General features: G+C 53.7%; 1 protein-coding gene across 1 annotated transcript in view; it reads left to right on the forward strand.

Moving 5' to 3' along the window:
* Positions 1-20,454, forward strand: part of WNT3A (Wnt family member 3A) — a 47,922-nt gene extending 27,468 nt beyond the window's left edge. Inside the window, exons 3-4 of the mRNA XM_024765307.1 lie at positions 13,887-14,152; positions 19,975-20,454. Of these exons, the coding sequence (XP_024621075.1) occupies positions 13,887-14,152; positions 19,975-20,454 (746 nt within the window). The remainder of the gene's footprint in view (positions 1-13,886; positions 14,153-19,974) is intronic.
* Positions 20,455-25,398: the final 4,944 nt, after the last annotated feature.

The following is a 25,398-nucleotide window of genomic DNA, read 5'->3' on the forward strand; positions in this document are numbered from 1 at the left end:
TTTGCTCTGGCACAGAATGGGTGCTTTATAAGGATGTGCTGAGTGAGTGACTGAAGGGTGAGCACATATGCCTGAGGGTGCCCACGTGGGCAGGTTTCCCTGGGGAGGGGGGCGTCTGAGCTGGATCTTAAAGGGTTTTCTCTCTTTCTTTAAAACATGTATACAGTGCTTTTGGAGCCGTGTGTTAAGTGTTTTACACACAGCAGTAAACTGAATCCTAGCACCCATCTCATGAGCCAGCACTATGGTTACAAGTTAAAGAAACTGAGGCACAAAGAAGGGGCTGGGCCAGGACTCCTAAGAATGTGCCAGCCTGTGGTGGAGGGGGTGGTGGTGTCTGTAGGGGCTCTCCAGGTGAGAACAGGTGCTGCAGGTGCCCAGGGCCTGCCCCAAGGAACAGACAAGTCACTAACTTCTGGGCTGGGGGCCCAGGGAGTTCCCCCTCTTCCTCTGCACTCCCTCACTTCCTTGAAAGCCTCTCAGGGGGAACCAAGACTCCAGCAGGCCTCTGGGACCCTCGTGTGGCCTTGGTGTCCCAGTCCCTTTGCCCCCATATCCACCCTTCCAATGTCCACTCTCCCCTCTTGTCCTCTCTCCCCCGTGTCCACTCTCCCCCATGTTCTCCCCTTCATGTCCACTCCCACATGTCCATGCTCCTTCCTCTGCCCTTTGCCCCCTCTGCTCCCCCCTCCCCTGACCTGATCTCTGCCCCTCCCTCCCTCCTCCATTTTCAGCTGGATGAAAGTCATCTCAGCTCCCATACGCCCTCACCACTTCATCTAATGGGAAAGAGGAAGCCCTCTCTCCCCCATCGCTTGCCACGGGGCTGAGAAATGGCCGGATTCATTGTGGCGCAGAGCTGAATGGCCCAGGAGGAAGGAGCCTGCCAGGTGCCCCAGAGAGAGGCCAGCTCTGGGAGGCCATTGTGGAGGCCCCCGCCTGGCCACCGGGCCACACTCACAGTAATCAATCTGATTGGATTAGGGTCAGGGCGACCCTAATCGTGTCAGAGGTCACTCAGGCTTTGTGGCAAGGTCCGTGGGGTGCTTGACCACCCCTGCTGAGGCGGCCTAGTTGAACAAAGCTTAACACTGTCAGCTGAGCAGAGGGCCCCAGCCCCGTGTGGAGGTGTGCGAGTGTGTGCGTGTGGGGTGAGGATAAGAGGGAAAGAGCGTGTGCTCATGCCTCCTGCTTCCAGCTCACACACACACACAAACCACCATCTGCCTGGCCTGGGGCTGGGGGCTGGTGGACCCCTGAGAAGCTGCCACCGAGGAACGTGGGGTTGGGAGACAGAGGTGAGCCCGGGCTCGGAAGAAGTCCCCTCCACCCTCACTTTCCACAGCAGCAGAACCATGGAACCTGCATTAGCCAGAAAGTATTTGAAGAATTTTGAGTGCATGAAGGCTGGCACACGATTGCGGCTTATCTGTCCCTCCAGGCAGGCCCCTGGACACCTGGAGCGCCTGCTTTCCCTGAGAGCTGCCCGACACCCACTCTTGACCCCCAGTGAGGTGAAGGGGTGGGGAGGCCAAAAGGCAGGGAAGGCAGGTCCCAGACCTCAGTGCCTTAGCAGACACTCCTGGAGGAAGCCGAGCCAGGGCCATGCCCCTAGGGAAGCACAGTGGGTGCAGCTGGTCCAAGGTCCAGGCCAGTGGGTTTGTGGGTGGCACATGACTTTGGGGGGACCTGGGTCTCAGCTGGGTGGGGCATTTGCAACTTACAGAAATGGAAGGGGCCATAAAGAGGGGAGCAGGACCCTTGATGCCTCTCCCACTGGTGTCCCAGCACGTCAGCACGAACAGGTGGGGCATGGTCCCCAGCTTCATCATCAATGACCTCTAGAAACCGGACCTCAGCCTGTGTCCATCCACTAGTTTAGTGCCCTCGGTATAGTGCTCTTGGCAGTGGCTTTCCCAGGCACCCCCAAGCCTGGGCTACAGTGGCTTCCCTAAAGAAGAGACTGGGGGAACCACTCAACCCTGCCTCTGATTCCAGCATATGTGCCTCCAAAACCCCCTTCGGGGGTCTCAGGACCTGGAGGACACAGGGCCTGCACATCTGCATTCCAGGTGGGGCATCCCCATTGGCAGAGGGAGCCTTGCTGCTGGTAGAAGTGGGCTGACTCTCACTGTGGGGTCTGCACTTGGACCTCACCCATTGGGCAGCTGAGCTGGGGACCCTAGCTGACCCCTCAAAGCACATCATGTCAGAGTCCTGGCTGGTTACCCTAGGGGCAGGGTCTGTGGGTGTCAATCAAGGTCTCCGCAAGTGTGTTCCGGGTGCCTGTTGCCTTCTCTGGCTCCCCAGACAGTGCTCATATCCCCTCGCAGCCCTCCGCCTGTGCCCTTGGACAGCCCTGGGACAAGCACCTATGTCTGCCTGCCTTCTTCCCCATTCTCCTTGGGGGTTGGGCTGGGGAGGATCAGGAGGGGGGACAGCATGGCCTGTCCCCTCCCCAGCAGAGCCCCTTCCCTTGGCCAGGCTCCAGGGGGTGGTCTGTCCACCTCCTTGTGTGTCCCGGCTTGATCTGCGGAGGGCCGGCGTGCAGGCACGGGGCCGGGGCAGGACAGCCAGGACGGCACAAGCCACAGGGCTCAGGAGGGGTCAGAGAGAAGAAGGGGCCCTTGAGGGAACCGGCATCCCTGAATCCAGGTTGCAACCCCTGACCCTCATCGGAAAGTGTTTCGGTTCACGGTGGTTGGGGAGCTCCGACTGTCTCTGCGGCCTCCCCCGTATATCATTAACTCTCCCCAGTTGGGGGTGTGTGTAAAGGGGCCAGGAGAGACCCCGGCGACACCCTGCCGCGCCCGGCTCAGAAAACAATATCCCCACGACGACGACAAGATTAAGCACAAGAGAAAAGTGAAAATGCTGCTGGCGATTCACACGCCCTCGGGAGTGCTGTGTTAAAGCGTGTGAATAGCGAGCTCCCCTCGCGCCCCAGGCCCCTGGGCTGCGCATACCTCCCGGTTGCTATGACTGGCTTGCTATGGCCTAATCGCCGACGAGGGGGGAAATTCATATAAAATATCGAGAGCCATTGTGGGCCTAACGCGGCGTGACAGTGGCTCACAAAGCCAGATTCATTAGCCCCAGCAGGTAATCAGGACGCCGGCCGTGCTGGCGGCCGGGCGGTGTCAGGGGCCGCAGCTATAGCGGGGCGCAAGCTGCATTCCGCTCTCAGGTGGCTCCATCCTTTGTGCAGGACGGGCCAACGGGATTACCAAATGCCATTGCCCATTGCGACACCCCCTCCTGGCCGCCCCGCTAGCTCTGAGACCAAGGAAGGTGGGCTGTGTGGGAAGGGAGCAAACTGCCGGCTAGGGGCTCAGGCCAGTCTCCCATCTCTTCTTCCCTCATGTCGGGGCATTGGTAGGAGGAAGAGATGCCAACCTCTGAATGCTCTAAAAGTGCCCTTGAGGCCTTCGTGGGCCAGGGAGACAGACACAGAGCATTTGCTGACCTCTCTGCACTTGCACAGGCACTGCAGGACTTGCTTGTCTTTTGGCGGGTGGCCATCCCTGGACCTGCCTCTCTGCATCCTCCCCCTCCTACAGCCTCTCACCTGCCAGGTGTGCAGTGGCCCAGGCCTGGCCCAAGGAGGCTGAGTGGTGCCTGAGAGGGAGCCACAGTCACTGCCCTTGAGTGTGTGCTAAGGATGCGGCATGAGTGAGGGCACTGAGTTCTCTCCGTGTCCTGCCAGTGATGCTCTGTGGGCAGGTAGGAGCAGAGAGGGTCCCCACAGAGGCTCCCATGGAGGCTCAGTGCCCACAGGAACCATTTGCCCTGACCTGGCCTCTCTGTAGTCCTGTCCAACTGTGAACACCGGCAGCTGCCACAAAGCACTCCTTACCTGGAACGCCAGGGAGGACTCACAGAGGGCCCCCATCTGAGTGGGGACAAGCCTATAGGATGGGGGATTCCCCTCACATACCTGGCGAGAGAGAAGCTTCCCTGCAGGGCAGTAGAGTGGTGGGGCTGGGGTCCAGGACTCCCCACCCTGGGCAGGTGATTAGCCATGGTCCTGACAGTGGGGAGGGGGTCTCCATGGAGACAAGGGAGCCTGCCTTAGGGCTGCACCCTCTCCGCTGACCAACCCCCAGCACCAAGGCAGGGAGTCTGACCCAAAAGTCAACACTGCCCAGGGGAGTAGTAGAGCCCCAGGTCTCCAGGGGCCACGGGGCAGGCATGCCCAGGAGAGAGAGGGCTATCCCTCAGGCCAGAACTCAGCCAGGAGGAGGCTTTGACAGGCAGGTCCTACAGTTCCCAAGGAGGAGGTCACACCCCACCCTGCCCCAGGCTGAATCCCCACCCAGCCACTAGATGATAGCAGCGAGGCCCCAGTGACCCAGGGCCTCACTTCACATACGAGCCAGGCCAGAGATGCACAGCCCACTGCAGGAGCCCGGAGCAGGGGGAGTATGTGAGACCCTCCGTGTGAGCCACCTCCACGTCCCTCTAATGGGGGGGAGTGTGTCAGAGACACCCTTGCCATGGTAAACTCCTCCCCTCTCCCTGCAGAATCCTGTCCTGGGACCTCCCTCCCAAACACCTCCTGAGTCTGGCCAACTTCCAGAGGACGGGGCTTAGGAATCTGAGACCATAATGGAGGCTGAGTTCAGCTCAGGGATGCATCAGAATCACCAGAGGATTGCTTACAGACACAGATGCTCCCCACCCGGAACGGTGGGCCTGGGTCCACTGGTAGGTCTGCAGTGACCACTACTGGGGCACCTGGTTACCTGCAGAGCTTCTCAGAGGGTCCACTGGGTGGACTCCACAGACGGAACACCCAGGAGCTTGATCTCATTGGTCAGTGGTCGAATTTGAACCACAATCCCCTTCCAGGAACTTCCACTGCCAGGGGTCACACTCTATCCTCCGAAAAGCACTCCAGCGCCCCCTCAGGCCCACGGGCCTATCCCAGGAGCCCTCGGCCATCCCCTCCTTCTCATCTGGTATCAGGCCTCCGTAGCCTTCCCCTTCCAGGAGAGGACAGATGGGCCTCTCCTCACTCCATGTGGCTGTGAAGTATGGGGCCCGGCAGGGCAGGTGGGCCCTTCACCTCCTGAAAGCTGCAACTACTGAAACAGCCTGGTGGTCATGGGATCCACTGCTGGGGGGTGCAGGAGCATCTCCTGCGACCCCTGTCTGGGCTCAGTACTCACTGTCGGGCAGCCTGTGACCGGGGCTGACCCATTTTGAGCCTTCACACATCATTGGGACTGAGAGGGCCTTCAGGGCCCATGGTGGTGGCTCAGCAGAGAGGAGCCCTCTCTTTCTGTCTGGACCAGTCCTCTCAGCAGTTATAAAAAGATGCGCAGGGCCCAGGGCAGGGAGGCCTCTGGGCAGTGCTTTCCTATCAATCCCTGATAAAAGGGTCTTCTGGGTAATCTCCCAGAGGGAAAATCAGCTCTGGGACAGAGCCTGCAGCCTTCTTGTCCACTTAGAACACAGTCAGTGCTCAATAAGTAGTTGCCAACCACCAGCTTCATGGTGAAATGTGAAAGGCGAGGCCCTTGGAATAATTTTTTTGAACTTTCTTCAGCATATAGGACTTTGGGACTGTATCCTTTTTTAATGTTAAAAGGTCCTTTTCTGAAATTATGAGAGTCATTTCTTATGTGTCTTATTCTCTCAAAAAAGTAACAACATTTTGCAGTCCTATTTCAGTCCCCAAGTAATTTCTAGTACTTGCCAAGCCTATGAAATCCAAATCTGGAGACAGGATTTGTTAAAATCCCTCTAGTTCTAAAGTTCTGAGACCCAGGGAAGTGAAGTAACTGCCAAAGCCCATCTCACATGTGACACTCAACCCTCGTGCCCAGGGCTGGGCTGGCCTCAGTGATGATGCAGCCCTGCCAGGTGACTCCCCCTGCCCTCCCCCAGACTCCCAGCTCTTGCCATATAGTCCTCCTTCACCTGCCCCAGACTCTACCTCTACCCTTCCATCCATCCACAGTTCATCCACCCTTCCATCAATCCATCATCCAGCCAACATCCACCCACTATCCTCTGTCCACCACCACACATCCATCCATCCACTCACCCATCCGCCCACTCTCCACCATCCACCCGTTCATTCATCCATTCACCCATCCACCATCCATCCATTCAGCCACCCATCCATCCCAGGCCTGCCCCAGAGCTCACATTGCCAAGCCTACTGTGTGTCCTTGTTCCCCTTACTCTCTTCATCATAAACTGTAAGCTCCCAAAGGCAGGTGACTCAGCACAGCCCAAAGCAAGGAACCTGACTTGCAATAGCAGGGCCTCCCACTAAAGGAATGCAAGGATTCCTCTGGTTCACCCTCCTCCTTCCCAGTGCAGGGATTCCCTCCGCCTAACAGTGGGTCATCCAGTTTATGCTTGATTACCACAAGAACAGGTAGCTCCTTCAACCTTTCAGAAAGCCTGGGTTGTTAGACATTTCATCAGATAGAGCAGCAATCCACTTTCTTGCAGACTTCTTACCTTGGTTCTTGAGAATGGGCACCCTGCATCTTACTTATTTTATATTCCTAGTGTATGGCTCATTATAGACTCTCAGGTCCTGGAAGGGTGGATGGATGGATGGATGGATGGTAGAAGAATAAATGAATGGATGGGTGGATTGTAGATGGATGGATGGCTAGATGGTAGAAGAATGAAAGGAAGGGTATATCACTGATACTTTGCATGAACGCAATAAATAATTGCTAATGAGACAACATCAAGCTTCTGGGGAAGATGGTTTTCTCGATGGAAGACGCTTGTCTTACAGAAAGACTTTGTTACAAGATTCCCTTTCTTCTTCCTTTTCCCAAGCCCTAACTGCAGTGTGGGATAAGAGTCCTGGGCTGGAACAGAGCAGGACTGAGATAGCTCAAAACACTCATGCAGGCTCTATCGCAGCAACTTGGTAAATTGACAAAATTGGTCCTTAAGCACCCCCCTCTCGTAGCCCGTGTCCCCTCCTCCTCTCTTGACCTGTCATAGCCCATTCAAAAGAAGACATTTTGCTGGTGACAGAGGTATTTCCAGTCTCATCTCCAAGATGCAATTCTCTTCCCACAGGCAGGATGGTTCTCTCTCCCCCTCCCTAGCTGCCTGTGTTGTATAATCTCTGACAAGGCTGCTGTCTGTGGCTAAAAACTTTGCTGTAACTGGGGCAGCTGCTGGGCTTCAGACCCTGGTCTGAGTCCTGGTTGTGCCTGCCCCACCCATGACCTTAGGGGAGCCCTGTCCCCCTTCCTCTGTAAACTCAGGCTACTCCAGCCAGTCAGTCATGACCTTCTTGGTTCAAACCCCTGTGGAAATCTGATAAAAGCAATCTATCCAGAAAAACACATGAGTTTTCAGACATGCCCTGGAATTCCAGCTCATGATTTTGTCAGGGTTAAGAACCCCCTAAAGTCTGCCCATGGATTCCTGGGTTAAAAGCCCCACCACTGTGGGATGTCATCTGGGCATTCAGGGGGTCTTCCTTCCGCACAGTCTCAGGATGTGTTTTAACTTTTTCTTTGGAAATAGTTGTATACTTACAGAAATACTGCAGGAGTCCAGATCTCTTCCTAGGCCTCCCCAGTGCTGACATCACACAAACCCAGCTAGATCCATCAAAACTAAGATCCATCACTACTAACTAAACTCCAGACTTTACCCAGATTTCACCCAGTTTTCCACCAATGTCCCTTATCTGTCCAGGGTCCCATCCCAAGTCCCTAAGCCCAGACCAGCCCTGCCCTTCATGCCCTTGAGACTGGGAGGAGCTTGGTTAGGCCTTTGGGTTTGGTTTGTTCAACGTTTCCTGATAATTAGATGCAAGTTACGATTCTTTGGTTAGAATGTCTCAAAGGAGGTGGAATGTCCTGGTGGGGGCCTCGTCTTAGGAGGCACGTGGCATCCATCCATCTTCTGTCCCATTGCTGGTGACCGCAACCCCTATTTCTCTGGTAAGGCGGGGTCTGTCAGATTTCTCCAATGCAGAGTTTCAGTTTTTCCCTTTGTGATTGATCTGTATCTCGGGGGAACTACTTAAAGACCTGTGTCTTCCATTTGAAAGGGGACTTTCTTTGCCAGAATGGACCACCTCAAGTTTTTCTGGCTCATGGTCTTCGTAAAGGCTTCTTTTCCTCATGAGCAATTTAAAGGCCGGCTCCAGGGTGTCCTTGGCCCTCGGGGCTTTATTTGTGAGGAGGCCCTCTTTTCATTTAGCGGAAGCGGAAATTGAGGCCCCCAAAGGAAAGAGAAGTGTGCAGGGTCACACAGCTAGTTGGTGACAGAGCAGGGCAGGAATGAGTTCTTTTTCCTCCAAGTTCAAGGGGGAACACCCCTCCCAACCCCCGCACACCCTTCCCCTCAAGTGTGTCTGGCAGCCCTGGACTGTTTACCTGAGCTCGATAAGCAGAGATCTCCGAGCCCCCGAGCCCCGTTCAGGGCAGAGCAAAGCCCCAGGCCTGCTTTCTCTCCCCTTATCTCAGAAGCTGGAGAAGGGGAGGTAAGGAGGGGCTAGAGGAGGGGGCAGAGCAGAGGCAGAGACAGAGGCAGGATCCTCCTATAGGAGCTAGCCCTGGGCCCTCAGGGGGCAGAGTCAGAGGGAGTTGGGGGAGCATATTCAAGGCTTGGAGAATCTGAGCCTTGAGAAGGGCCACCAGAGACGATGCCGTGGAGGAGGCGCCAGCTTGTGTGCAGTGGGTTCCAGGAATGCCCAGGACATACTGGCTCTACCCTGCCCTGGGAGGGGTGGTAAGGAACCCCCAGGCCACCAGCTCACAGCCCCTAACCCAGGGTCATTGCCTGGGCAGGAGGGCAGATACCACACCAGGGCCCTGGAAGGGTGAGAATCAGGATCTGAGCCCACCCTCTAAGGAGTTGGAGGTGGGGGACAACCTGAGTCCTTGAAAAGACAGAATAAGGGCAGGGGTTCTTCTGAGTGGAGGGACGAGAAGGAACAGGGTCTGTGTCCATGCAGTTGTTTGTTCATGGTGCTTTGAGTCAGCAGAAGGTAGCTCTAGGCTGGTCTGTAACTAATCAGTTGTATTATAAAAGGAAAACGGGGCAGGGGCTTCAAGTGTCCTGAGGAGGCAGCTGCCTGGCTGACATTTGGGAAAAGGAGCAGTGAGGGGAGCTGTCTTGAATTCATTCAAGGACAAGCTGAGTAGAGAGGGGCAGAGAGCCAGGTCCCATGGGGTAGTCCTGCCCAGGTGGGCTCAGACCCTCCTGGACTCCCTGCCCCAGCCCAGGGCCCGTGCCCTCTCCTCTGACCAGGCTCTCACTCCCCAACAACCATCTGTGGGATGGGCTGGGACTCCAGGTTAGAAACAAAAGGTGAACAGGACACAGCCCCCAGCTCAGGGAGCTTTCAGGCAGAACGGATGTAAGAGGGTGCTCCTGAAGCACCTGGGGAGCCCGAGGGCTCCAGGGCCAGGTGTGGACCGAACCCAGACTGCAGGGTCAGGACCCTGGTCTGTGCCTCAAAGAGCAGGGATGGGGACATGACAGATGCACATGAGCAGAGAAGCAGTTGGAAAGAACCCAAGGGAAGGACGAGGGCTGAGTGTGGCTGGAGGCCAGGGAGTGGTGGACGGGGCTGAGAGGGCAGGAGGTGGGGCAGAGTCAGCCTGTGTGTGAGCCAAGCAAGGACACAGTGGCAAGAACTGGAGAAGGGCTGGGCAGAGCCAGATGGGCACTGGACAAAACGCTCCTCCTACAGTATGTGTGAGTGTGTGTATGGGCATGTGCGTGCATACCTGTGTAAGAGTGTGTGCCTACGTGTGTGTCTGTGGATGTGTGTGCATACATATATTGGTGAGAGAGTGAGAGAGAGAGAGAGAGCGTGTGTGTGTGTGTGTGTGTGTGTATACATATATTGGGGAGAGAGTGAGAGAGAGAGAGAGAGCGTGTGTGTGTGTGTGTGTGTGTGTATACATATATTGGGGAGAGAGTGAGAGAGAGAGAGAGAGCGTGTGTGTGTGTGTGTGTGTGTGTATACATATATTGGGGAGAGAGTGAGAGAGAGAGAGAGAGCGTGTGTGTGTGTGTGTGTGTGTGTATACATATATTGGGGAGAGAGTGAGAGAGAGAGAGAGAGCGTGTGTGTGTGTGTGTGTGTGTGTATACATATATTGGGGAGAGAGTGAGAGAGAGAGAGAGAGCGTGTGTGTGTGTGTGTGTGTGTGTATACATATATTGGGGAGAGAGTGAGAGAGAGAGAGAGAGCGTGTGTGTGTGTGTGTGTGTGTGTATACATATATTGGGGAGAGAGTGAGAGAGAGAGAGAGAGCGTGTGTGTGTGTGTGTGTGTGTGTATACATATATTGGGGAGAGAGTGAGAGAGAGAGAGAGAGCGTGTGTGTGTGTGTGTGTGTGTGTATACATATATTGGGGAGAGAGTGAGAGAGAGAGAGAGAGCGTGTGTGTGTGTGTGTGTGTGTGTATACATATATTGGGGAGAGAGTGAGAGAGAGAGAGAGAGCGTGTGTGTGTGTGTGTGTGTGTGTATACATATATTGGGGAGAGAGTGAGAGAGAGAGAGAGAGCGTGTGTGTGTGTGTGTGTGTGTGTATACATATATTGGGGAGAGAGTGAGAGAGAGAGAGAGAGCGTGTGTGTGTGTGTGTGTGTGTGTATACATATATTGGGGAGAGAGTGAGAGAGAGAGAGAGAGCGTGTGTGTGTGTGTGTGTGTGTGTATACATATATTGGGGAGAGAGTGAGAGAGAGAGAGAGAGCGTGTGTGTGTGTGTGTGTGTGTGTATACATATATTGGGGAGAGAGTGAGAGAGAGAGAGAGAGCGTGTGTGTGTGTGTGTGTGTGTGTATACATATATTGGGGAGAGAGTGAGAGAGAGAGAGAGAGCGTGTGTGTGTGTGTGTGTGTGTGTATACATATATTGGGGAGAGAGTGAGAGAGAGAGAGAGAGAGTGTGTGTGTGTGTGTGTGTGTGTGTGTGTTACGTGTGTGTGGATGGGTGGGGGAAGCTGGAAGCTGGAGGTGCCTGTCCCAACTAGGAACCCCTTCTGGTGCAACTGGGAGATACTGCGGGCTGGACTCATGGTGAAGAGCCAGGAGAGGCAGGATGGGTCAGGGCCATTTCGGGAGGCCAGAGCAGCCTTCAGACTTGGGCAGTCCCCAACCAAGCTGTCAGTGGGAGGCTGACAGAGAAGAAATGGGGAGTCCCTTTCTGGGTTTGTGGCTGGGTGCTTACCACCTGGGAGTTTCCAGAAAGCAGCAAGAGTCCAGGCCTGCTCTGGGCAAAACATGGGGGGTACACAGGTTGGCCGGGGCCTGCAGAGGACCATCCAGAACTGTTGGCAAATCCACAGAAAGAGTCACCAAAAGCAGGGTGGGGCCTGACAGCTATCGGGAGGCTCGTGCAGAGGGCACTTCCTCAGACACATCTCACACTGTGTGTTCTTGGTATAGGAGTGAATGTGCTCTTTTCAGTGGCAGGTGTGTGTGGATGTGTATGAAGATGTGTGGATGAGTGTGTGCACATTGCTGGCTGGAACTCTATCTTACCATTTTCCTGCCCCTGCCACCTGAGCTTCGGGACACACGTGCTCAGATGCAAACCTGGGAGCAGGCGAGACCACGCAGCTGGAGGAAGTGTGGGGAGCAACACAAAACTTCTACTCACTCCCCAGGGTGAAACCCACCTGTCCCTCCCCCTGCCAGGAAAAATGCCTCCAGGGCACTGATGTGGGGTGAGGAGACAGCAGCCCCCTTTGATAACTCTCCTGTAGCCATTTGGAGCCCTAGCAGTGTCCAGGCCTGCAGTGGGGCATCTGCCCACGAGGAGCCCAGGGACACAGCAGGGCACACACCCCTTGTCTGGCACAGAAGGTCCTAGTTCGTCCTGTTCCTACATCTCTCCTGTTCACTCCACAGCCCATAGCATTCATTTTAGCCTAGGATTTTAAAATTCCTGCTAATCAGCAGGTAAGCTCCACGAGGGCCTCTTGCTCCCTGATGTTTCTCCAGCAGGGCTTGGCAAACAGCAGCTACTCCCACACACACATGTGGAATGGCGAGTCCAGGAGTGAGTCCTATCAGCTCACACGGGACCCAGGGCACCCCCAGGCCCTTGTCCTCCACCTGGAGTGGATCGTGGCTTGGCGCCCTTGAAGAAATGTTTACACACACTCAGGAGGCATGATGCATTCATTCATCCCGTCTGGGGAAGCCTGGCTGGAAGTCCAGCCTCTGCAAATTCCAGGCTGTCCCCCGCATGCCCTGTACTTCCCTCTGGTCCTGCCAGCCCAACCCCTCCCCACCTGAGGCCCTGCCCTTATGGGCCTCCCCATGCAGAATACCCCTGCCCCCTGCTTTTCCTCTGTCGATTTCCTGCCTGTCCTTTGAGACCAGCTCCTTTAGGCTTCTGTCTACCAGGGTCAGGCTAGGCCTCCCACACCCAGCGACCCCCTGCAGCTGGCCTCGCCAAGGCAGGCCTCCCTTGACTCCCTCACATGCCTGTCTCACCCAGTTTGGCCCCACCGGCTTTTCCTTCCCAAGCTCCAGCCATCACCCACTGGCATTCTGAAAACCAACGCCACATCCCCTGACTCATTTTCTCCATGTGCAGAAAGAGAAGGCTGCATGCAGGCGGCAGCTCCAATACCGGGTCAGAGACAGCCTGGATGAGGTTCCTGGCAGGCATTCAGTTCCAGACCCAAGCACATGGGGCCAGCAGGAGGCGAGGTGCCAATGGAGGCACTGATCTTCGGAAGGTTCCAGAAGAGGCAGCCCTTCATCTGGGCCTCTCAGTACCTGGTGTCTGGAGTGGAAGAGGGGAAGGGTGTGCAGGCAGAAAAAGAGGCACAAGTGGGCAGCATGTGGACCAGGAGCCATGCCCTGGGCAGGGCTGTGGGAAGCCTCCAACCAGGACATCTGGGCACGGGGGCTCCACCAAGGGTTGGTGGGACACTAGAAGGACCCTTTTTGTATGCCTTTTAATCAATCCGCATGATTGCTTTGAGATTCATCCATGCTCTTTCCTGGTATGCTAAATAGAATTCCATTTCATGGATGTGCCACAATTTTTAATTGAAATATAATTGACATATAACATTATATTAGTTTAGGTGTACAGCATAATGATTCAATGTTTGTATATATTGTGAAACGATCACAACAATAAGTTTAGTTTAACATCTATTACCCCACACAGTTACAAGATATTTTCTTATGATGAGAACTTTTAAGATCTACGCTCTTAACTTTCTAATATACAATATTATTAACTCTAGTCACCATCTGTACATCACATACCCACGACTTATTTATTTTATGCCACAATTTTTCATCCATTCACCTGTTGATGGACATTTTGGAGCTGCCAGTTTGGGGCTATTACAAATAACGCTGCAGTGACATTTGCTTCCTGGTCTTTGCAGGGACACAGGTTTCCTCCAGGGTAAATACCTCAGAGGTGAATGACCAGGTCATAGGGTAGGTGTATGTTTTCAACAAGCTGCCAAATCCATTTCCAAGGGGCAGCACCAGTTTCCTTCCAGCCAGCAGTGTACAGCGTTCTGATTTCTCCACATCCTCACCAGCACTGGTTATGACCTGACTTTCTGATTTCAGCCGTCATTGCTGTTCTCCATGACAAGTTATGTCCAGCATCTTGGCTTGGGCTCCTTAGCCCTCCGTATACTTTCTTTGGGGAAGCTCTCCCTCCTCCTTGGGTCCTCCCTCGGCTACGCGCGCTCCTGTCCCACCGCAGCCCTGCCTCCCCGACTCCCATTACTGTACCGCGGTTACCGTGCTGCGAGTCTAGCACCCCACGCCCACTGTGAGTACCCAGGACCCAGCCCGGGAAGAGGCAGCCACGCCCCCACGCCAGTCCCACCACCTCAGCCCTGCCGGGTCCTGCCAACCACGTCGCCTCTTTCCGCAGCCACCCGGGAGGCCGCCTTTGTGCACGCCATCGCTTCCGCCGGCGTAGCCTTCGCTGTGACACGCTCGTGCGCCGAGGGCTCCGCTGCCATCTGCGGCTGCAGCAGCCGCCACCAGGGCTCGCCCGGTGAGGGCTGGAAGTGGGGCGGCTGCAGTGAGGACATCGAGTTCGGAGGGATGGTGTCCCGGGAGTTCGCAGACGCGCGGGAGAACCGACCAGACGCTCGCTCCGCCATGAACCGCCACAACAATGAGGCTGGGCGCCAGGTACGCCCGCGGCCCCCGCCCCCATCCTGGGTTGTGGACCCGAGAGCCCTGAGACCACACCCCTGAGGGTCCCTGGGAAATAGAAAATTTCTGAGCAGGGTATGTGCCCTGGTCCCTTGAGGAGTATGGCATGGTGTAGGCAGGGTGGTGGGCTGTGGGAGGGATGTATGTATATGGTGGCCAGGCTGGGGGTCTGCTCACCTCCTGCCCAGCGGTGTCTGAAACACAGGGCTGTCCAGTTGCTCCACGAGGTCTAGGGCATTCCCACAGTATGGCCCGTCCACCTGTGCAGCTGGGGTCACAAGGAAGGAGGGATGGGAGAAAGGCCCGCCCTGCAGGAGCTCCTGCACATCCAGGGAGGGAGACAGCCAGGCTGCTACACCACAGTGTGGTAAGTTCTACGATGAAGAAATGCACGCACACAAGGTGATCTGGACATAGTGGAGAGGTCAGACCCGGGCTGGATTCTCAAAAAAGACTTCTCGCAGAGGTGGTGAGTGGAGCCAAGCAGAATAATTGGCAGTTATCTAGGTGAAGGGAAACCAGGAGAGCCTCTGGGTAGCTCAGAGGTGAAAGAATGCATGTGAGTTAGTCCAGGTAGAATATGGAGAACAGAGGAAGAAAAAGATTTGGGGGATGGAAAGGCTGGCAGAGACCAAGCTGTACAGGGCTTTGTGAGCCCTTCTGAAAAGGGGGCTTAGTGAACCTAGTCAGAGGTTCAGTGGGGCACTGCTGATAGGAAGTGATACGTGTAGGGACTGAAAAGTGTTCGTCAGAGTTGGCCCTGGCCTTGGCCAGTGGAACCAGGGCACTGCAGAGAGCTGAAGAGTGAACACTTAACTTCTGGCAACAGGGAACTAGGTGACTCCCATTAATCTTCCGGCTAAAGACAGGTACAAATGTAGGATGAAGTGTAAAAAGTACCCTTTAAAAGCATAGAATACTCACCTGTATAAGTTACCTGATTTATCACAGGGAAGATAGTGCTGCAGAGGGGGAAGTGGTCTTTTCAATAAGTGGTGCTCAGTCAATTGGATAACAATGTGGAAAAAAATTAGTCTTGACCCCTACCTCACATCATATAAAAAATCAATTTCCCATTTCCAAATGGGAAAGATAAAACAAAGAATGTTTTAGAAGAAAACATAGAAGAACATCTCTGTGACCTTGGAGTAGGCAAAGATTTCCTAAACAGGCCAAAGAAGCACTCACGATGAAAGAAAAATGTAATAATGTGGACTATATTAAAATTTATAAAAAGGCACCGCCGTGAAACTGAAAAGACGATCCACACAGAAGGAGACGTTCACAATATATACACACAACAAGTATATGAAAGTTATAGTATAAAAAGAACAAAAAGACTAATAACCCAATAGAAAAGTTGGCTGAAAAATGGAAAGCCACTTCACAGAAGAAAATCTAGAAATGTCCAATAAATATGTGAAAAGGTGATCAATATCATTAGTCATCAAGGAGATGCTGTTAGAATATATGCCCTGGAGAGGGGAGAGTATAACAACTGGAACAGAGCATGGTGGGAGTTCCTGAGGAGCTGGTGTCCTGAGGCTGGTAATTCATGAAATTTTGTCATATTCCATGCTTATGATATGTAAACTTTTGCATGTATATTGCACTTCCATAAAATAATTGTTAGGTGTCAAATAACTAACCATATAGTGAGGAATTAGCAGTCCAAAGTCCAGGAGAAGACAAGACTCTGAACCTGGTGCCTGGGGCAGCTTTTGTCCAGGGATCATTTGCTGGTCTGGGAAAAAAGTGCATATGCTGAGCTGCATTTCCAGCAGCCTCACAGAGCTAAAAGGGGCCCACCAAAGGTGCTATGTCTAGGAAAAAAACTCCTTGGTTTAGGCTGGGATCCCGAGGAGTAAAGGAAAATCAGAAGTAGACAAGCCCTTATGCACATGTACAGGCTAGTAAAATCTCTAGACTGAATGGATTAAGGTGATCCCAAATTGCTGGTATCCCCATGTACCTGGAGAAAGCAGATAAATCCTCTTTGGAGGATGATAACCTTATGCTAGGCTGAAATTTTTTACTACAAACAACTTTTCAAACACAATGTTCAACACATAATCAAAGATAACCTGTTAAATGAGTGATAGTCAGCAAAACAAAACAAAACAACAACAACAACGAAAAAAAACAGAAACAAGACTCAAATACTGGAATCATTAGACATAGATTATGAGAAAAAATATGCTTACTTATGTTCACAAAGCTAAAATGTAAGATTTGGGAAAGAATCCCATAGAAATTGTAGACCTGAAGAATGAATGGGAGTTTCCAGTTAAAGATGACAAACAAAATACAAATATTTTCCTCTGCATTCTCCTAGAACTGCACTAAAATGACAATGAATTAATTTTAAGATACATAAATAGACTATTGAGAACATGGAAAACAGAAAAGGTGACAATGGCAACAAAATTTTGAAAGCAAAAATCAGATAGATGAATACTCACTATCTTAGTACACTCAAGAAAGCTGAATCTTAAGCCAGTAGAGAACTCTGAGAATCAACCAAGGAATTTCTAGTATCAGATATCTTGAGAAGTTGAGATAGATATGGGGCTGGAAACAGAAAGACTGGTCATTTGCTGGTCTGGGGAAAAAGTGTGTATGCTGAGCTGCATTTTCATTTTAAAGTCTATTTTAAAAGCACTTTTTAATGTACCAGCTCTTCTATCCAACATCTTGCATCCAGACAGCACCCCTCCATCACCATGGCCGAAGTCTGGAGGCTTATTCCCTAAAAAGGGTAAAGCAGAAGGTGTCTGGACTGCTGAGGGTGAGGCTGCCCAAGTGAAAGTAGTCTGGCTACATACACATTTGTCTTCCTAATGTCCTAGTGCCACAGTGAAGCTTGATTATGCTCTAGGCAGGAAAATGGAAGATTCTCCCCTGAGAATCAGACCATCCCAAGAGAAGAAACTTGAAGATTTTGAGGTGGGGGTTCCCCCAAAAGCAACGTGGCCAGATCACTCTACAGTGAGGGCCCAAGTAGATGAGTCCCTCCCATGTACAGGAGGTTCCAATAAGATTTTTGGCGCCCCACTTTCAAATATGAGCAGGCAGCCAAGGATCACTGAACATCTGAGGAAGGCCTCCAGCAACCACAAAGGTAAAGACCAAAATAAAGAAAAAAGAAACCCAGACTTATGGGAAAGAGACATTATAAAGGGATGAAAACTTCAAAAAACCATCAGTATCCCCAGAGAGATAAAACACTGAATCCATAAAATTGGAACAGGATGTTAATTTAAAAGAACATTCAGGGGAAAAAAGAAGCTCTTAGAGATTAAAAATAGGACAGCAAAAACAAAACTCTCAGCAGAAAGGTTGGAAGATAGTTGAGACTCGCTTCCCACAAAGTAGAGAAAAAAAGACAAGGAGATGGAAAATAGGAAAGAATAGAAAATATGGAGGATCTGTCCAAGAAAGACAATGATGAACATGAAGATGAGGAATTTGGTAAAGAAATAAGACAAGAAGGTTCCCAGGGCTGAAGAGCAGAAGTTCAGACAAAACAGGCCCCATAAGTGATTAGCACAAGAAAGGGGAAGACCCACATCAAAATTTGCTGTGAAATCCACAGCCTATGACACAGAAAAGCCTTCCAAGCTTCCCAGAAAACGCTTTGGTTTCATGCAAAGGATCAGGAATCAAAATGTCATCAGAATTTCTAAGAACAACAGTGAAAGCTAGAATAAAATAGAGTAATGCTTTCAGAATCCTGAGAGGGGGAAATATTTTAAGCCAAGACTTTTATACCCAGCTAAATCATCTTTTCAACTTTAAGTAGAAAAGATTTGTTTTCAGACATGCACGTTTCACAAAATTTACCAGAAGGCCTTTGAAAAAGATGTCTCCAAGAAGATGAAATCCATAGATCAGCTGGTGTGTTTGAAAGTCTTGAAGAGAATATTTATAGACAACGAAAGGAGTTAGTGAGACTGAACCTGTGATGAGTACATTAAAAACAGCAACAACACGGGGCTTCCCTGGTGGCGCAGTGGTTGGGAGTCCGCCTGCCGATGCAGGGGACACGGGTTTGTGCCCCAGTCCGGGAGGATCCCACGTGCCGCGGAGCGGCTGCGCCCATGGGCCATGGCCACTGGGCCTGCGAGTCCGGAGCCTGTGCTCCGCAACGGGAGAGGCCACAATGGTGAGAGGCCCGCATACCGCAAAAACAAAACAAAACAAACAAACAAACAAAAAAACCAGCAACAACAAAACGTTTTGTAGAAAAGGAAAAGCTATCATGGCACGTGGCTCAACTAAGTATGACATTTACCACAGCCCCAATACTGTCAGCACTAAATTTTGATCTAACTGGAATTATGCTACAGATTTTAGTGTAGGCAGGGGGCTGGGAAAAGTGTGCATCAGAGTTGTGGAGTGAGGTCCCATGGGACCTCCATGGTGAGAGGTCCATAGACAATGCCAAACACTGAAAAATCAAGAAGTAGCAAGACAAGCATCTTATCAGAGGTGTAGAGGTACAAGGTGCTGCCTCAAGTGGTCAGGAAAGTGCTGTGAATGAGAGTGTGGGGGCAAAACTCCTGTTTTTCTTAATAGGTCTTAGGAACTCTTGGACCTTTCAAAGTATGTGCATATATAACTTTGATCAAGAGTAGAACTAAAACAAGAGACTGAGGAGGCAGAGATGGGAAGTGGCAGCTCCTCTCTGGAAAAGCTTGGTCACAAAAGAGAAGAGAATGGAGATTAGACAGAACTGGACTGCGGTGGGGGAATGTAATTTACAGATGCTCCTAAAAAAGTGCCAGTATGAGAGGGAAGGGTTGAAGAAAGAGCAGGCAGAGGGGGACAGGGTAGAGGCAGCATCTGGACACAGAGCCCACATGAAGCCTTAGATTTATCAATTTCTAGTAGCCACATTTTAAAAGGAAACAGGTGAAATTTGCTTTAATAATGAATTTTATTTAACCCAATATAGCCAACATGTTATTGCAATAATGCAATCAATATTAAAATTTTGAATGAGATATTTTACATCCTCTTCTTTTACGAAGTCTGGGGACTTAGTATGACCCAGCATGTGGTTTGCACTTAACAGCACTTCTCAATTTGGACCACCAGCCGCATCTCAGGACCTCACATGTGGCCAGTGCCCATGCTAGTGGCCAGTTCAGCCTTAGTTCTGATTATGCCACAGGACCTTTCACCCCCAGCCCCACTCCTTCCCCCAAAGAGAGAAGGGAAGACAACCTGACGTTGGGATGCCCACAGGAGAAACACATACAATCCTCAGCAACTCCCCTACAATCTGATAAAACCAGCTTCCTGGGCCCTGAAGGTCCCCTGCTCAAGCCACTACCATTATCCGTGCTCAGGTCAGCCCCTAGCCTTGCCACCCATCCCATGTACATCTCCTCTAGACGGAGGTCTTGGGTTTCCCCAGTCACAATGAACGACTTCCCTCCTACACCCCGGCACTTACATATCACATGTTACAGCCGCTTCTTTCCTTCACTCAACATAGATGGCCTAGAAGTAGACCCAGCCCAGGAGGGGGTCTCCCAGGCCCTGCCCTCCAGGGATCTTGGGTCTACCAGGGGAGCCACATGGCACAAGAACCTGTAGCACCACACGGAAGGGTGGTGCTGGAAGAGGGCACCTGCTCCACCCAGGAGTCCCGGAGCTTTATGGAGCAGGTGGGGGGACTGGGTTTGCCAGGTGAGTGGAGGGGGACTACAGGCAAGGAGTACAGCCACCCTACGTGGGAGGTGGGGAGACTGAGGGCCTGCCCTGACGCCCCTGCTTGCACGCTCCTGCAGGCCATCGCCAGCCACATGCACCTCAAGTGCAAGTGCCATGGGCTCTCGGGCAGCTGTGAGGTGAAGACCTGCTGGTGGTCGCAGCCCGACTTCCGTGCCATTGGTGACTTCCTCAAGGACAAGTATGACAGCGCCTCGGAGATGGTGGTGGAGAAGCACCGCGAGTCGCGCGGCTGGGTGGAGACCCTGCGGCCACGCTACACCTACTTCAAGGTGCCCACAGAGCGCGACCTGGTCTACTACGAGGCCTCGCCCAACTTCTGCGAGCCCAACCCCGAGACGGGATCCTTCGGCACGCGCGACCGCACCTGCAACGTGAGCTCGCACGGCATAGATGGCTGCGACCTGCTGTGCTGCGGTCGCGGCCACAACGCGCGCACCGAGCGGCGCAGGGAGAAGTGCCACTGCGTTTTCCACTGGTGCTGCTACGTGAGCTGCCAGGAGTGCGCACGCATCTACGACGTGCACACCTGCAAGTAGTGGGCGCCGCACCGGGCTGGGGGTCCTCCCGGTGGCGGCGGGGGGGACTCCTCCATGGATGGGGCGGGGCTCTGGGATGGAGCTCCTGGAGGGTGGCGGGGTCCTCCGTGGTAGGACAGGGGTGAGGCTCATGAGTGGGATGGAGTTCTTCCTGACAGGTGTGGGGCCCTTCCTGGGGTGAAACTCGAGGGATGGGGCTCCTGGAGGGTGGCGGGGTCCTCTCTGGGGGAGGGGCTCCGAGGCTCATGAGTGGGATGGAGTTCTTCCTGACAGGTGTGGAGCCTGCCATTACCTTCCTCCGAAGACCACATGTTTCCCTCCACCTGACCTCGTCGTGTAGAGCAGTATCTCCTGGCAGAATGAGCTGTGGAGAACCTGTGGGGGGCATCTTGTCCCCTTACCCTTCCCACTAAGGTATGAGGCCCATCCTACAACGATTCAGGTGCCTGGAGGCCTGTGGCACTCCTTCCTCAGTCTGATACCTGCCAACGCTCTCAACCAGGAACCCTATCAGGGAGAGCCTTTGCTGTGCAGAACGGCAAGAACCACCTGGGCTTGGGTGAAGGAGACAGGGCCTGATGGCAGTAGGCTGAGAAAGGGCCTAGAACACGAGGCCTGGCTCTGTCCTGGCTGCCCTGTGCTGGGCATCAGACACCCAGGCCCCAGCAAGGTGCCACTCAGCCTGGTCTGCTGTGCCTTCTACTTTGCAGCTGACAGAAACTCCTGCGCCTGGCTCTCCTGTCTCCCTGTCTTCACATTCCCACTTGCACCCCATCGCATCCACAGAAGAGGAGCAAAGCCTGCTGTTCCAGTCTTGCTGTTGCCTCCCTCTTGGCCTAGCACCTCTCTCCACCTCCCTCATTCACAGCCCCTTGTAAGCGGAAGGCAAGATGGGAGCCACTGGCCTGTACTGCTGTCCAGGTCGTACTCAGCTCCATACCCTGCCTTGGAGGCTCACTTTGGGTTGGGTTGTTTGGGAGATTGGGAGTCGGGGGGTGATCCCACACTGGTGCTACAGACAGAGGACCCAAAGACCCCAGAGGACTGGTCTCCTTCCCAGCCCCTCATAGCCAGGATGGACCCCCAGGTCCTGCTGCTGTGGCTATGGTACATCAGACCTACCCGCCACTGGCCACTGTTGTGGAGCCTCTGGTTGGCCGCTTGACTTGGCTCTGCTCACGTCTGACTCATCCATCCTGTCTGGGAATGAGCGAGACTGATGGACCTCTCAACCAATGCCCACAGGGGCTTCCTGCCAGGTGCTGCCATGCCAAGACCTCTCCTCCTCAGCCTCTGCCACTGTGAAATGTTGCCCAGCCCCCTGTCCCCGAGGCCCTACCCTCCAGGCAGGGGGAAGAGACAGTTGGGGCGGGGGGTGGGGAGGACAAGCTGCACGGCTCGCTAGGGATATGACCTTCCTCTGCCTTGAATTTTGCATTTTTGGTTTTAATTTTATTTCCAATGCTGCTATATCCACCATACATAGGAACTAGACAAACAGATGTGTTATTGTTGTTTTCTTTTTCTTTCTATGAAAGAAATTATTTTAGTCATAGCTTGTGAGTTTCAAACTATGGGGAAAGTAAAAACAAACAAACAAAAAACAAAAACGAAAAGAAGAAACAACCAAACAAACCTGTGGATTGTGCTGGATTTTTGGTGGTGGGTCAGCAAGGCATGGGGCCTGGATTGGTTGTGACCCTCTGGGAGGGGCCACGATGGGAGGTGGGGTGGGCATGCTTAGCTCAGAGACTCCTGGGGCCTCTGCAATAGCCTCCAGAGCTAGAATTCCAGGGGAAGGAAGAAGGATGGCCACTCCAAAGAAAGGAGGAAGCAGCCAGTGGTCTTGAAGTCTGGGGCGGGGTAGACTAGAGACCAGGGCAGAAGACCCCAATGGAAGTGCAGAGAAAGGGAAAAGGAGGCCTGCCTGTTGCAGGGGATGTACAGTGCAGTGAGCAGGGGACCATGGCAGCCCCAGGGGGGAGACCCCATGCAAGTCAGTGGTGCAGCAGGACATCCACCAAGTCAGCTGAAAGCCACTTCCCCAGACATCCACAACATGCTTCATTCAGTTGACATTTGAGCACCAGCTACGTGGCCATGCTCCCTGGGCTTGGGGACATGGCCCCTGTGTGGGGTCCCCTTCTCAGCCCACCAGGGGTATTCTAGGAGCCCAGTCTGGTTGGGAGGACGGGCATGTTCCCTCAATTTGAGGCTCACCAGCCTGAAGCCTGGAAATCAGGCAGCCGCTTCTCTCTGAGCCTGGCCTCCATCTACCTCCTGCAAAAGCCACTTTAGAAGTCCAGCTCATGCAGCTGGAATCCAGTTGGGAGGTCATGAGGGACATCCCTCACTGGCAGAGAGCTGCTGCATGAACCCAAGAACTCCCAGGGGCTCCCTCCTGCCTCTGTCCATCCTCAGGTCAGAGGCTAGAGCTGACACTGGACCCCTGGCCTCCCCTCCACCATAGGGCATAGCTCAGGAATGCAAGTCTTGGCAGAGGTCGGCAGTCTCTCAATGTATGGTTGGCCAAATCCTGGCATCATGCTCAGAACCTTGGGATGGGGATCTTTCCGAGGCAGACAGGGAGAGCCTCAAGGACAAACGAGGCATTCTGTTGGCAGAAGCCTCACGTTGTCCCTACATGGCTATTGCCTACATCCATCCATCCAGGGTATTTGGGGTATGCAGAGCTGGGTGGGCCTCTGAAAACTTAGGCTGCAGGAGCCAGGGGGTGAAGGAGTGGCTTTCTCAAGGCCACACCTTCATCTCTCCAAGCCAGGAGCAGGGTCCTTGCTTCTCTCTGCATCCTTCCATGCCCCTCTCCCCACTACTACCACCACCTCTGAACGCTGCCCTGATATCCAGCCAGACCCACAAGGAGGGAGAAAGCTGAGGAGGCAGGGGTGGAGGGACAGGCTAGGACAGGTGGGGGCCGGGGGGAGATGATGCTGGAGCTGAGGGGAGGAGGCCTAGCCCCACCCACTCAAAGGTCGGGCCCAGCATAGCCACCCTGCATGAGCCATATGCTGGAAGGGAGGGGGCTGGGAACAGACAGGAGCCTCGTAATTGGGAGGCCCGTGCCTGCTGAAAGCAGAGGGAGGGAAGTCCAATTCAGCTGGCTCCGTGGCTAGACATCAGGGCCACATGGTGTCCTTGAGAGTAGGGAATGAAGGGCCACCCTCTGCCAACAGAGAGTCATGGCTGGCTGGGCAGGGGTCCTGGACAGGGCTGTGCAGACCCATCGTGGGCAAGAATGTCCACTTCACACAGAGCCCTGCACTGGGAGAGAGTTGTGGTAGAGTGTGGGGAGCTGCCTGATGGATGGAGTGGGAACCCATCAAGGGAGGGAGGGAGGAGAGAAGGAAACATGGCTTCATCCCTCAAGACAGGACTCAGGGAACACCAACCCCACCACTTTACTGGCCACAGTGGTCTTTGCTGGAGGCTCCAAGCTACTGAAGACAGAGCCAGAAGAGGCCCAGTGAGGCTAAGGGACTAGAGACAGACGCAGGGCTCTGGACCCCAAAGCCCCTGCTTTCACACTCCAAATCACGCATCAGCTTCCCGGGCTGGCACACCAACGTCCCACCCCAAGCCCATGGCCTTGTTGGCTCGGGACTCACTGCTCCGCCACCACCAGGCCTATTTCAGGCCAGGTCACCCACTGTTCCGGGACTGTAGCTGACCACCAGCAATTCCCAAATGGGGCCCCAAGGGGTTGGCTGGGTCCAGACAGACTGCAGGCAGACACTCTATAAAGAGGGAGACAGTGATTAAGCACACAGGACAGTGTCCGAGACTGGAGTGCAGGTGGCCAATCTCACCCACGGGTGTGAGTCACCAGCCGGGAGGACCCGCAAGCCCTCACAGCCCACCAGGCAGTAGAGCCAGGTCAGACACTCCACACAGGGGTTCAGCCCTGGAGGTGGGGGGTGACAGGTGCCCCACTCGAGCTGCCTATGGGCCACATCCACAGTGCACAGACAGTACAAATGGTGCGGCACCTCTAAGTTAGGGTACGGGCAGGAGTTGCCCTAATTGGTACCTGCTGGGAACCAGGTGCCAGGGGCTCCTCAGATGAAAGGGTAGGGGAGACAGGTTGGGCAGGGTGTGGAGGCATAGCCACAAGGTCACAAGGGTGAGATGCCAAGAGAGGAAGCAGGGACAGAGCCGGGCCTCCTAAGGGAGCAGAGCCCAGATACCCAGAAACAAGAAAGGAGCTTCCCTGGGAGCTGATGCAGAGGTAGGTTCTGCCTACCTGGTCTCAGCTCTCTACCAGGTGAGGCACCAGGCTCCCACTACCCATCGCCACGGCTCCAGGACAGAGAGGGGCAGAACCCCACCAGAAGAGGCCCATAGATCCACAGGACAGGCCCCAGTAAATGGGCGAGGGGAGCTAGCAAGAGCCTGTGTGAATGAGGAGGCAGAACTCTCAACTCTCTGCTGGCCAGGAGCAAGCCCCACCCGGGGCCTCAGTTTCCCTCTAGTGCCAGAGGAAGTGGGATGAGGGGGCTCCCCAGGGCCTCTCTGCTCCTGCCTTTTGCTGATGTGGGATCTATCCGGAGCCCCCTCTAGAGCCCAGCTGGCCCCCCTCACCCGCCAAGATCAGCATGTCCCCATGAACCCTGGCCCAGCCCCTCAGCCCCTGCCCTTTACCCTCAACTCAGAGGGAGGGCAGAACACAGGGCAGCCTGCCTGGGCCTCAGAAGCACCTCTCCAGGGAGTTTACAGCCCCTCCCGCCAGCCCTGAAGAAGGAGGAAATGGGCCTGGTGGGCCTGTTCACAGGTAGTTGAGATAGGAGAGGAATAACCATATTAAAGGCCCGGAGGTAGTAGGGCCTCACCCCACCAGGGCCCCCCTTGGCCCAGCCCCCTGCAAATCTCACACCCCCAGGGCAGCAGCTTTGAAGTTCTGGAGGGTGTGTGTCCAGCCCCCTCCTC

This window comes from Neophocaena asiaeorientalis, unplaced genomic scaffold (assembly GCF_003031525.2).
Source record: "Neophocaena asiaeorientalis asiaeorientalis breed wild unplaced genomic scaffold, Neophocaena_asiaeorientalis_V1.1 scaffold241, whole genome shotgun sequence".
NCBI classification, from domain to species: Eukaryota; Metazoa; Chordata; class Mammalia; order Artiodactyla; family Phocoenidae; genus Neophocaena; species Neophocaena asiaeorientalis.